This window comes from Thamnophis sirtalis, unplaced genomic scaffold (genome assembly GCF_051295495.1).
Source record: "Thamnophis sirtalis isolate CommonGarterSnake01/CBP01778 unplaced genomic scaffold, rThaSir2_p1.2 scaffold_5, whole genome shotgun sequence".
Lineage (NCBI taxonomy): Eukaryota > Metazoa > Chordata > Lepidosauria > Squamata > Natricidae > Thamnophis > Thamnophis sirtalis.
Genome location: NW_028261385.1, coordinates 70,868,265 through 70,880,572, shown reverse-complemented (window position 1 = coordinate 70,880,572; position 12,308 = coordinate 70,868,265). Strand labels below are relative to the sequence as shown.

Sequence of the window (12,308 nt, the reverse complement as noted above, 5' to 3'; positions counted from 1 at the left end):
GCCGGAGTGCTTTGATTAGTCTTTTTACAGAGAACGTGTTTTGTACTTTAGCATTTCTCTGCATTCAAAACCATGATTCAAAATCTTTTCTCGTTCTTCATGCTCTCCAGGGAAATTTTAATCTTAATCAATTTCCGAATCTTAACAATTGGGTTTCTGTAAGAGAAGAGATTCTGTAGGTACAGAAAAAATTCTAAAAATGGCCTGGCCCAGTTCCTCTCATCCCCACTTAATTGACAGAAAAATATAGTACTAGAGGAGTTTAGGGCAACAACAATGGGTGGGATTTCAGATAATGACTGGCCTGAAGAATGAAAATATATCCTTGCTTATTCTTGCACTTGAAACAAAACATATATTCATATCAAGAAATCCTAAATCAAGATAAATCCAGGGATTTACAATTTCACATTGGCTACTAGATTTGGTTTGCAAAAATCCAAACAGCTGCTAGATATAAAATATTATTTTTCATGGCTGCCATCTAGATTTCTCTAACTTAAATCTGATAGGGGGCATAGTTTTGCATGCTGCAGCATCCCACAGATAGGGCTCCACTTGTTTGCATGGCCCAGTTTCTGGCATACTGTGTACTGGACCAGGGTTGGGCTAGACTACACTCACAATTAATTAGAAGCACAGGCCCTAATTGCTGGGAAATAATATACAGGCTGGAGAAGACTCCTGTGAGTCCCTTGGCCTGCAAGGTGATCAAACCGGCCAGTCCTAGAGCAGATCAACCCTGACTGCTCTTTAGAAGGCCAGATCCTGAAGCTGAAACTCAAATACTTTGGCTCCCTAATGAGAAGGAAGGACTCACTGGAGAAGAGCCTAATGCTGGGCAAGATTGAGGACAAAAGATGAAGGGGACGATAGAGACTGAGGTGGCTAGATGGAGTCACTAAAGCAGCCGGTGTGTGAGTTTGAATGGACTCCGGGGGATGGTAGAAGACAGGAAGACCTGGAGGACCATTGTCCATGATGTTGTGATGGGTCGGACACGACTTTGCAACTAACAACAACAAATATACAGGCCTTGTCCTCCCCTCCCCTCCCCTGATAGCCCATTCTGAAAATAGAGGATGTTTTATTCAGAAAGTCTTTGTTTGGATTCGGGAGACTTCTTATAGCTCTCTAACTAGAACAATTGTCTTCAGATATCCAACAGATGTGTGGAGACTACAGTTCTGGGATCGGTGTATAGTTTTGCATTTGAAGAACTGTAAGAGAATTTCTCACAAAATTTAAACTTTAAAAAGGAAATTCTGGAACAATGGCCATGTTGACTATGAATTCAGGGAGTTTTTTGTACCCAACATATTAGAAAGCTGCCAAGCTGAAACGTTTTAGAGTGTTCTTTTTTTAGGTAATCTGGGTTTCCACAGAATTAAGGGGGAGGGAATTTCTTTGTAAGGGGCTAATGGGGGGGGGGAGAGAGTCCTTGAACTCAGCCATCCAATCCTGTTCTTCCCCATAAACTTGCTAAGTCACCAGCTTTCGCAAGCTGGGTTTGTCTGAAGCTCCACCTCTTTTGGTCAGGAGTTCCAGGAACTATTCTTTTATAACAAACAGGTTCTGCAGCCTGGGGAAAAAAAATGAAAAACCCTGGTCTAGAATTTATCTTTTAAATCTGTAAATTCTTTTATATTTTAAGTGAAAGGAGATAAACACACACACACGTGAGAGAGGCACACAAACACATACACACTCCTTTTTTTTAATTTACACTCAAGACACAAGTTCAGGACATTTGTTAAGAGAAAAAATGGAAGTAATGTAAAATAATTAAAAAAATGTTTTTACTTCACATGACACTGACAAAGATTGACTGTCTTAGGTTTGTGCAGTTGTGTAGACCTGCTTTCACTGAGTTTTACGACAAGGGATGGCACAGCTGACTGGCACAGCTGGCTCCTCTGGGGGAAAAACCTCTTATCACCAGCTTCAGAGGGTTATCAGACTGGGCTGAATAAAGCCCAGACTCTTCTGAGAAGGTCTTGGAGAAATGCTCAGAGTGGCTTGCTAACAAGATGGCATGTTAATTACATAGCAGAGATATAGCAAGCTGCCACCATAACATACAATGCCACAGCAAATCACAGAGAAGGGAAAGGCCAGGGGAAAAACTATTCAGAGTCTCAATTCCCCCGTCTTGAACCTGCTCCTATCACAGAGTTTAAAAGGAAGGTTTGACCCACAATGCATGCTGGGCCTTGAGTCAATGCTCAGATTACTGAAAGCCAGGTTGTTAAAGATCAACAATGAAGTGTGACATTCCACTCACTGCAAGAAAAAGCAAAGTTAAGGCCATATTCAAGGGGTTGAGAACTTGGAAAATGAATGGCGGCCAAAATAACATTAGCTTTGCCATTCCAAACGTACTCTGCTTAGAGTAGAAAAGTCAACGAATGGATGAATCTCATTGGTCAGCTCCACATCAATATCAGAGAGAGCCCATCATGCCACTCAAGCCCTCCTCAACATTTTCCACATATGGTAGTGAAATTACAGCCCTGAATATTGTTTGTAGCAACTTCAGAAACAGCCAAAAAAAAGGAGAGGAGAATCTGCAAAAACATTCATAAGGCTGTGAACTGCTTCACAGTGCTTAATTCGTTTGCCTGCATCAGAATGGATCTGTTTGGAGTTGCAAATCTGCTTTGATAGAGTCATATGTTTGAAGCTTCCTCAGATCAAAGGTTACCTTCGATAATTTGAAGATTTGAACAACCCCAACTTACAGCACAATTATTTGTGGAATGTTGATTGTATCTGGTTGCTCAACAAGAGAGAAGCCTAAAGCCTTTGGTAATTTTTGATTCAGAACATTAAAAAATGTGTTTGTGTTTTTAAATATTAAAGTCATCAAATACATTCGAATACACTTTCTTTGACCCTAGGCCAGGGGTGTCCAGACTTGGGAACTTTAAGACTTGTGGACTTCAACTCCCAGAATTCCCCAACCAGAATTCTGGGAGTTGAAGTCCACAAGTCTTAAAGTTCCCAAGTTTGGACATCCCTGCCCTAGGCCAAAACAGGAGACAGACTTTAAAACAGTCATAGTTAAAAACTTAAGCCCTTTATACATATGGCTCATCTGTGTTCTAAGGAAACACAATGTTTCATTGTTGAATGGTAGAATTTTGCAACTCCATAGTTCTCTTTAGAGAGTCGGACTGCCAGGAAAAAGTTATGTAAAACTGCTCACGGTGATCCGATCAGTGATATGAAGAAATTATAGATTCCTCCCCTCTTCCTGCTTCTTTGTAGAACTGGAAGTCAAACTCGCCATCTGGCAACAACTGGCAGTATGTTCTTGCCAAGCTTCGCATTGCTGGCACGATCCAGGAAGTTCATTTCAGAAAGGAATCTTTTAATGCTCGGCTTGGAATGACCACAGATCTAGGAAACTTTAAAAGGAATTTCCCATCCTCATTTATACTGACCTCACTAAGGCAGGATCCCTTTGAATGATTTGAAAAGCTTTTTTCCCAGCTCTCTCACTACCTGAGCTGAGTTGCCACTTGTGAGATAAGCTGCCAACACCCTTTGTCTGTTGATTGATTGTGTCTACTCTGCTTTCCATGCCTTTCTCAGCCTGCCCACAAGCTCTTCACAGTATACAAAAAAAAAGAGAAAACATACCCTCAACCTATGGCACCACTAGATAACAGAAAGAAGTGAATACTGCTAAATTGGAAGGCTCAGAAAAAGTAAGACTCCACTCCAAGAAGATGTTTAACAGGGTTTTAAAAGGTTATCCAACACAGAGATCTACATTCTGAGACCATCTACCCTTTAAGTAATGTCGACATTCTCATATCATGGACTCCCTTGGGGCCTCTCCCAGTTGTGCAAAGATTTGTAAATTAAATAAACAACACCCCTCCCCCCCGCCAATGTGATTCTGGTTTTTTATATCGTTGTTTATTTTGGGAATATAATTTGTGGCAGCTTTTTGGGGACAGATAGTGTGGGAACCAGTTGAGAAAAAAACCAAGATTGTAAAGATGGATTTTTATGCATCTAGTACTGACTCCATAAATAGGTACTGCGGTGGAGTAATAAAGATTATCCCCACACTCTTAACACTTCAAAGCTTATAAACAATTTGAACTACTATCTAAACATACTGCAATCTTCTTTATTTTCCAAAAAACTGGGGTCAATCACGATATTTTGGCAAATTTTACATTCATCCTTTGACAGTTCATCTCATCTTCCCCTCTTAAGCAATAGATGTTCCAGAATTGTTTAGAACCTATTAAGTTTCCATGAACTAGACCAAAGTCTCAGCACTGATCTGTCAGATTCTTTTTCCATTTTCTAGAAAAAGCACTGTTTTCTTTGGGTATTTCACAGCAATTTTACATTTTCATTTCTCTTCTGGCATCAATTGTCCCAAACACTTAACTCCCTGGACCTAACCTTAGGACTGGGAATGCCACTATTCAAAAACATCTGGATACTTCAAAATCAGCTGGTAGCAACCTGCAAAGCTTCCTTATCCTCCACGTAAGTGATTTTTTTTAAAAAAAATAGTTTGCTATAAACACGTACAATCAGAAAAGCATAAAGGAACTACAGGTAGTCCTTGATTTATGACCACAATTGAGCCCAAAATTTACATTGGTGAGACAAGTGTTAAGTGAATGTTGCCCCGTTTTACAATCTTTCTTGCCACAGTTGTTAAGTGAATCTCTGCACTTGTTAAGTCAGTAACATGGTTGTCAAGCAAATCTGGCTTCCCCATTAGCTTTGCTTGTCAGAAGGTCACAAAGTGTGATCACGTGATTCCAGGATGCTACACCCGTCCATAAATGTGAGTCAGTTGCCATGCATCTGAATTTTGATCATGTGACCATTGGGATGCTGCAATGGTCGCAAATGTAAAAAATGGTCATAAGTCACTTTTTTTCAGTGCCGCTGTAATTTTGAACGGTCAATAAACGAATTGTTGTAAGTCAAGGACTATCTGTAGTGGCGTGAAGGGGAAAAATGCTTTCGGATGCACAATACAGGAAAGATCACACTTCGAAAGAACAAAGTTGCTCTTCATTTTTTTTCATAATTCTGTGGAGAAGCTGTCTATTTAGGCAGCAAGAATAGAAGACCAGCTCCGAAGATTCTTTCAGTTTGGATAGTAGCTAGATATGGTATTTATCTGTCCATATAGGAAACATGCATTTAAATACTGAATAATGCTTTTTTTTTTTTTTTTTTTGCTTTCCTGCTTTTAGAATTGAGAAATTGGATTCGATTGTTCATTTCTTTTTCAGACTAGAAAGGAAACAGGTCCAGAATGGGGAGAAACAAGCGTGCTGTAGGTTGATGTCCTGAATCAGGAAAAAATGTTACATTGGTTGAGTCCAAACATTCTTGCAGCCAAATGCTTTCAAATATGATAAAAGTGTCTTATTTTCAAGTAGGTGGCAAGATGGAAGCATCAGATAACCATAATGTTGTAATCTAGGAGATTTCTTAGTAAGTAGCTAATTATTTGGCCACCTGCGATGTGCTGTCGTAGCTGGGGAAGTCCCCAAGGGCAGAGGGAGGAATTTCCTCGTGTCTGCTGGATGTCAACAGATCTGGCACTTGGAGAATGTCCACAACTAGCAATTAAAGTTACTAGCCTTGGTGTCAAAGGATGAAGCTGATGGGTAAGCCTGGCTCTTATCATTCACTGCTTTCTTTCAAAGTGGACATTTTCCTTGTTTAGGATGGACTACGTCAGTACTCTATTTCATTGAAAAAAACATTTGTTTCTTCAAAACATTAACGTGAATAAATGTTAGTTCCTTTTATGGAACTCTGATGCAGCAGGCAATACAATCATTGCTTACATGAATAGTAAATTGAAATTAGGATTGAAACAACAGGGCAAGAGAGTAATAATACCTGCATTAATGTCAGAAATTGTTTTTTTTTCCAAAGAAAATATTTCCTGACATTTTATTTATCTCATGTAGTCATTGCATCTACCAGATTATACAGATAGTCCTCGACTTAAAACAGTTCATTTAGTGACCATTCAGAATTACAACGGCCCTGGAAAAAGTGACTTATAGCCATTTCTCACACTTACGACCATTGCAGCATCCCCATAGTCACATGCTTAAAAACTGATTCACATTTACAACCATTACAGTTTTCCAAGATCACGTGATCACCTTTTGTGACCTTCTGACCAGCAAATTCAATGGAGGAAGCAGATTCACTTAGCAACGGTGTTATTAATTTAAAAACTGCAGTGATTCACTTAAATGCGGAGAGAAAAGTCATAAAAGGGGACAAACAAATGGGAATGGGAAACAAATGTTTCATTTGGCAACATAAATTTTGGGCTCAGTTGTGGACGTAACTTGAGTACTTTTTGAGTACTGTATTGCAATCTCTCCATTTATATCATGTATATCTTGCCATGAGTAAAATATTAGGACCATAATATGGACAACCCAATGCCATGGAATTAGGACTAAGATGCAATTAAAGTAAATAATTTACTAACACCCAACCCCCATATGGAGATTCTCATACACACATGATAAACTATGCTTTGTTTCTTGTAATTGTCCCAGGTGCCTCTAAAAAGCATATCTTTTACATTGCCTATAAAACCTCTGCAAGAAAAATAGAGCTTGAGAGTGTGTTTAATTCTTCATGATCAGGCTTAGAAAGCTAAGCATCTGTCTGTTCTTAGCTTCACATCCCAGCTAACCCAAATCTTCCATAGCCTATGTAAAAACATTCAGCATAACTCAATGCATTGTTGGTGCAATATGATTTCGGTGCCTCCCCACTTCTGGAGTCCCTGTGGATAGTGCCAAAACCATCACGATAATCCACGCATTACCGGTACTTAGTTTAGCCACGCCTTCCCACCCCACCCCTCCCTGGCACCTTCTTTCTCTGAAGCATGCCAGGCTGGTGAGAGCCATTTTGTCAATGTGTTTCTATGTCAAGGCTCAAAATGCAGAATATGCACCTTGTGTGTACAGCCTTACCTTACCAGGGAAAATATGGTTTTAATAATATCGGTAAAGAAAACACTAAAAAGGTACAAAACATAAGATAGAAGAGAACAGCCAAAAAAATGTCTCCAGGGAGATGGCGTGTACAAAAGAGAAATGGGCTCTCCGTCTGCTTGTATTCAGTGTTTACTTGCTTCAGCCATAATCATCCTATATTTTAGTCTAAGAGAGTGGTGGGAAATCTCTGGCACTTGAGAAGAGGTTGTAATACTCCTATCAGCAGAGCCAATGATAAGGAATGCTGGAATTTTAAGTTAGCAACTAGATGAGATCCATCATTGATATCTATTTACAGACAGTCCTCATTTAATGACTGCCTCATCTAGTGACTATTTGCAATTACAAAGATGATGAAAATATAACTTTGTGACTGGTCCTCACATTTACAACCTCCATAGGTCTGCAGTTTCACATAATGACCAAGTTGGAAGTTCCAATTGTAGTTGCTAAAGGAGGATTACCTGTCTATATCATTGAATTATATTTTCCCTACAAGTAACATGAATTCTGATTCCTCCATATGATGATAGGGATTTGATAGGCCAAGAAAATTAGTGTTTCAGAGGCAAAACACTAAAGTTTCTAGTCAAATTATAAAACTATTTCTTGCAAATAACTCAATGATGCAATACATCCTCAAAGCAAAACAGGGATTATTTCCTAATTTCCATCCCAAATTTCTCCACCCTTCAGTTGGTAGTAAATGGTTTGCTGTTCTCTGAACTAGCTCCTTGATGGAAAAGCCTTGCATTCATAAGAATAGGAAAACATGAAAGGTCAGTAAATAATGAAGATACTACTAATTTGTAGAATGGTCATTGTCAGTCACAATTCTCAGAATATGGTACAGATGCTGCTATCAGGAAACTATAAACCAGTGATAGGAAAAGGGAAGTTTAAATGCATTTCTATAGTGTAGACCTTTGAGTTAGCTGAGTATTGATGTGGCTTCCTTTTCTGAAGTCGTACCTTTAATCTTATTGCTAGGAAGAAACAAAATTTAAGGACTTGCTTCATTAGAATGATTAGAAAATGACTGGCATTTCCTATATGTGGGATATTCTCAGCAATTGACTTTACAAATTATTTAGTATTTCTGCCATGCTACAGAAAAAAGCTGATGCTCATATTCTCTTTCCTTCCTGTGTTATGGGTTTTAGCCACAGGAATCACTGCTGAATGACACACGACACTCCTTTTCCTGTGCATTTTCCATTCTGCAGCTTACGATGCCCATTGTGTGAACAGGAAAATAGGTTTGAGATTCTCTCCCACACATCATCCAGGAATACTCTACCACAGACATTCAGCCAAATCCAGTTTGCCCCCTCCCTTAGATAAAAATTAAATGCACCTAATGTGGACATCAGTACTACCATGACCGGCTTCCTATAATGAAGATTTACTCCTTTTCAAGTGATTTTTTAAAAATATATGGTGGAGAAAATAATCTATAAGAAAAATGCTAAGGATTACCGACTTCCGTTTTGCTTCCCATTTCCACGCAAGGCACTTTAAGCCCTATATGCATCACATATACATCATAAGAAAGAAATCAAATCCATTCTTATACTCTCTGACCAATGTTTTTCTTCAGCTCCTAACTCACATGATCTAATCTAGGTCACAAAAAACCCGTTTCACAGATCATTTGGATTGAGGAGCAACTTGCAACATTGAGTCTTGCTACTCTGTCTGGCTTTCAAATAGCGGGAACATAATGCAAATAGAAAAACACATATTCACAAACCGGATGAAAGCTGCTTATTTCCCAAGATGGTATTGAAATTCCTTACCACGCTGCTTGTGCTTTCAACAGGCCATTTATCAGGCCATACAACTATTGCCTAGATTATTTTTTTCCCTGCCAAAGGAAACCCCAAATAACATACAATCTGACCATCCCCAAGACCAGGCTCCTTGTGTTGGAAATGGCATGCCACTCTATAATCACATGACCAACACAAAGGCAGGCTAAAGTTGTGATGTGTGTTTTGCCAATGAAGCACCATAAATATATGTAGCCCCATGTGTCATCTCCAAAGCTTACTAACCACCTCATGTTTGATCACAGATGCTGCCAACACACCCACGTACGACAACTGGGTACAATGTGCTCTGGTGGGAAAGATGGCATTCATTTCCCCCAATCATTTTGTCTTTCAAAGAAGCTCACTTTAAATATCCTAATCAGCGTTTATCTTTAAACATATTCGCCAAGTGCTAGGAATGCACTTTCCGGTGTCTGCAAGACAGTACCAGATGTACTAAGAAACAGAATTATAACTGGTTATAATATGCTGGGGTTTGAACTAAGAATAAGCAAACATACCCTCAAAAGAAGCAACTTACTGATGATGCACTCAACAAGTTCAAAGCCCACAAAAGAAGGCAATTAACATGACGCAAATGTCTCAAATGAAGACAGCTGCCATGTTACTGAGGATTGAATGAAAATAATGAATTTTTCTTTTTAAAAAAATGGTGGTGTCACATGCATTTGGACATCATTCAACAAAACTGTCCCAAAACATGGACCACAGGGCCTTCTGCTTTTGCGGCCATTATTCTTTCCCGCCCCCTTGCATTTCACATCCCAAGGCAATGAAAACCAACAAGCGCCCACGTGGGAGACCTCAAGAGAATTGGAAAAATACGTCATCAATCCACGACAGCTACCAAACCCAGCCACGCCCAGGTGGAGTTCATGGAATCCAGAGGTGCCAAAGAAGCTAAGCCAAGCCCAGCATTAAAAAAAACATCTATTTCTAAGGCAGCAGCCAAAGAAAACATGAAGTTAGCTCCTGGTCTAGAATTTCATGAGAATTCCAACCCAGTTGTTGAGCAGCTTTTGATTGATAAGAGAAAACCTTAAAGAGAGGACCCTCAAGCAATCACAAAATAGGAGGAAACCCTATCAACTTCCCCCATGTAGCCCCCCCTGACCCTTCCTCAAATATCCTTTGGAGATTGAGATGAAGGCTTCTGAAAGAAACAGCTCCTCTACTGGCCCTATCGGCTCAGTGTAAGGCAAGCTGATCTACAGAACAGGGGGAGGACATGCAAGATCCCGGAGGGTGTCATCCACTCCCAACACCCTCATCTCCTCCATCCATCCACCCTCAGCATTTTTGACGTGTCATTTGCAGTAACACCCTGTGCCCAAATGCACGCCGCCTGCACCAGAGCGAGCTCGGGAAGAGAGCAGGCAAAGCAGGAACGGGCAAGGCAGGAAGAGCGGCGCTAAGGCAACCGCGGCATTTTAAGGAGGGTTCAACTGAGGACAGCCGACATACTTGAAGGAGGGGGAGGAAAAGCGAGCGGCCGCCGCGACCGCCGCGGGAAAAGAGCTGGGCTCGGCTCCCCTTCCTCGTTCTAAACCACTTGCCTTTTGCAAACAGGTTCGACTCCCGGGACATCCCCGCCCGCCCCCCCTCCGCCCCTCCGCCCCTCCCCCCGCCGTTCACCTGAGTGCCGCCGCTCACCTGTGTGGACCCGGTAGTGGGCTTTGAGGTGGGAGGACTTGCCGTACACTTTGCCACAGCCGATGTAGGGGCACTTGTGTCTCTTTTCCGCGGCCAGCTTGCCTTTGACCGGCCCTCCCCCGTGCAGGAGGGCCAGGGCGCCGGGCCCGCGAGCAGCCTCCTGGCCCTCGGCGGGGCTGTGGGAAGGGCTCGATCCCGATTCGGTGGTCACGTCGCTGTCGGAGCCGATGTCCTCGTCGGGGCTCTCCACGCTGTCGCTGCAGATGGAAGGGGCGGGGAGGGGTCTGTATTTGTTCAAGTCCAGCAAGCTCTTGGCGATGGTCACCAGCGTGCAATAATCCTTCCAGGCGTCCCGGGGGTCGTTCATTTCCTTGGTCACGACGGCAGCGGCGGCGGCGGCTTCCTCCTCGGGCATCTTCAGGACCTCGGCTTCGCGGGTCACGTCCGGCGGTGCCACGGAGCGGTTGGAAATGGAGACCAAGCACTGGGCAGCCACGAAGTCCATGTAAGCCACCGCTGACATTTTGCAGGCGACCGTCGGGCCCCCCGAGGTAATGATTTCAGAGGGGGAGGGGCAGGGCGAGGGCCCCGGGGGCAAACCTTCCTCCGCGCTGCCTGCCTGTGACTGCCGCCGCCGCCGCCCTCTTGCCCTCCGAGGGCCGGATAGGTAGGTAAGGTGGCGGTGTGACGAGCGCCGAACGGCTGGGTCGCTTTCCTTCAGGTTGCGGATCGCGGGTGGAGGTGGGGTGGGTGGGGTGCCGTCGCAGCCAGGAGGGACTGGCGGGGCTCGGCGTTTACATAACCACGATCATTCGGGATTCCCAACCAGGAGAACCGCCAAACTAGCCTACCTTCCCGTCGCCGTCGCTTCCCGCGTCCCCTCTCCACCGACGCCGGACAACTCCAGATCGGTAAGGCGTCGCGCGTGGGTCGTGCCCTCCCGGACCCGCTTCTGTGGCTAGACACTGATAAGGCTCCCTTCTTCGGAAAACAGGGTCACGAGTGGTGGTTTCAAGTAATCCAAGTAGCACCAGCAGGGAGTTTTCCCTGTTCTTCTTCTCCTCTTCTTCCTCCTCCTCTTCTGCCTCTTCCTCCTCCTCTTCCTCACCCCGCAAGGGGACGGAAAGCAGAAGAAAATCGAAAGGAGCTCGGGGAGAGCTCAGCGATCCTAGCACCCGAGCCGCCGCCGCCGCCGCCGCCGCTGCGTTTGCTTCTCCGCCCCCGCTTCGCGAGGCTTTCCAGCGCATTCACACACTCCTCAGAAGGCGCGGTGCTGAAACAGCAGCCCAAGCGTGAGGACTACGCAGCAGCAGCAGCAGCGACTGAGCCTGGATCTGCCCACTGCCTGACTCACTCCCCCCTCGCCTACGGCTCCTCAATGTTCCAGCACAGCCCTGCTCAGGACCGATTTCGCAGAAGCCCATCACGCAAAGGTTCTTCCAGCGAGTCCCCCCCTCCGCCCCTCCACCCCCAATTGGTCAGCCGGGAGAGTGATTCAACTCTGTTTACCTTCTCCTCCTTCCACTCAGAAGGTTCCTTTTTGCATGAGGGGTGTGTCTACAGACCGGGACCTCGGCCAATCCGGAGGTTTCCTCCCGATGCCTCGTGCTACTCTCGACGCCTTGTAGCCCCCCTCTTAAAAGGGCAACGGAGGGAAAGGCGGGAGAGTTTATCCCAGCGACACAGAGGCTGGAAAGCGGGGAGGAAGGCGCTCGTCGCCTCCAAGTGCCTCGTCAGGCGGGGCCTCGGCCGTCCGGCTTTCAGGGACCCACCAGCCCCAATTTCCGCTGGC

At 43.9% G+C, this 12,308-nt stretch overlaps 1 protein-coding gene across 1 annotated transcript in view; it reads right to left on the bottom strand.

The window, feature by feature from the left end:
- Nucleotides 1-12,006, bottom strand: part of KLF9 (KLF transcription factor 9) — a 33,131-nt gene extending 21,125 nt beyond the window's left edge. The window contains exon 1 of the mRNA XM_087715996.1: nt 10,517-12,006. Coding sequence (XP_087572122.1) covers nt 10,517-11,039 — 523 coding nt within the window. The 5' untranslated portion in view covers nt 11,040-12,006. The remainder of the gene's footprint in view (nt 1-10,516) is intronic.
- Between the last annotated feature and the right edge of the window lie 302 nt (nt 12,007-12,308).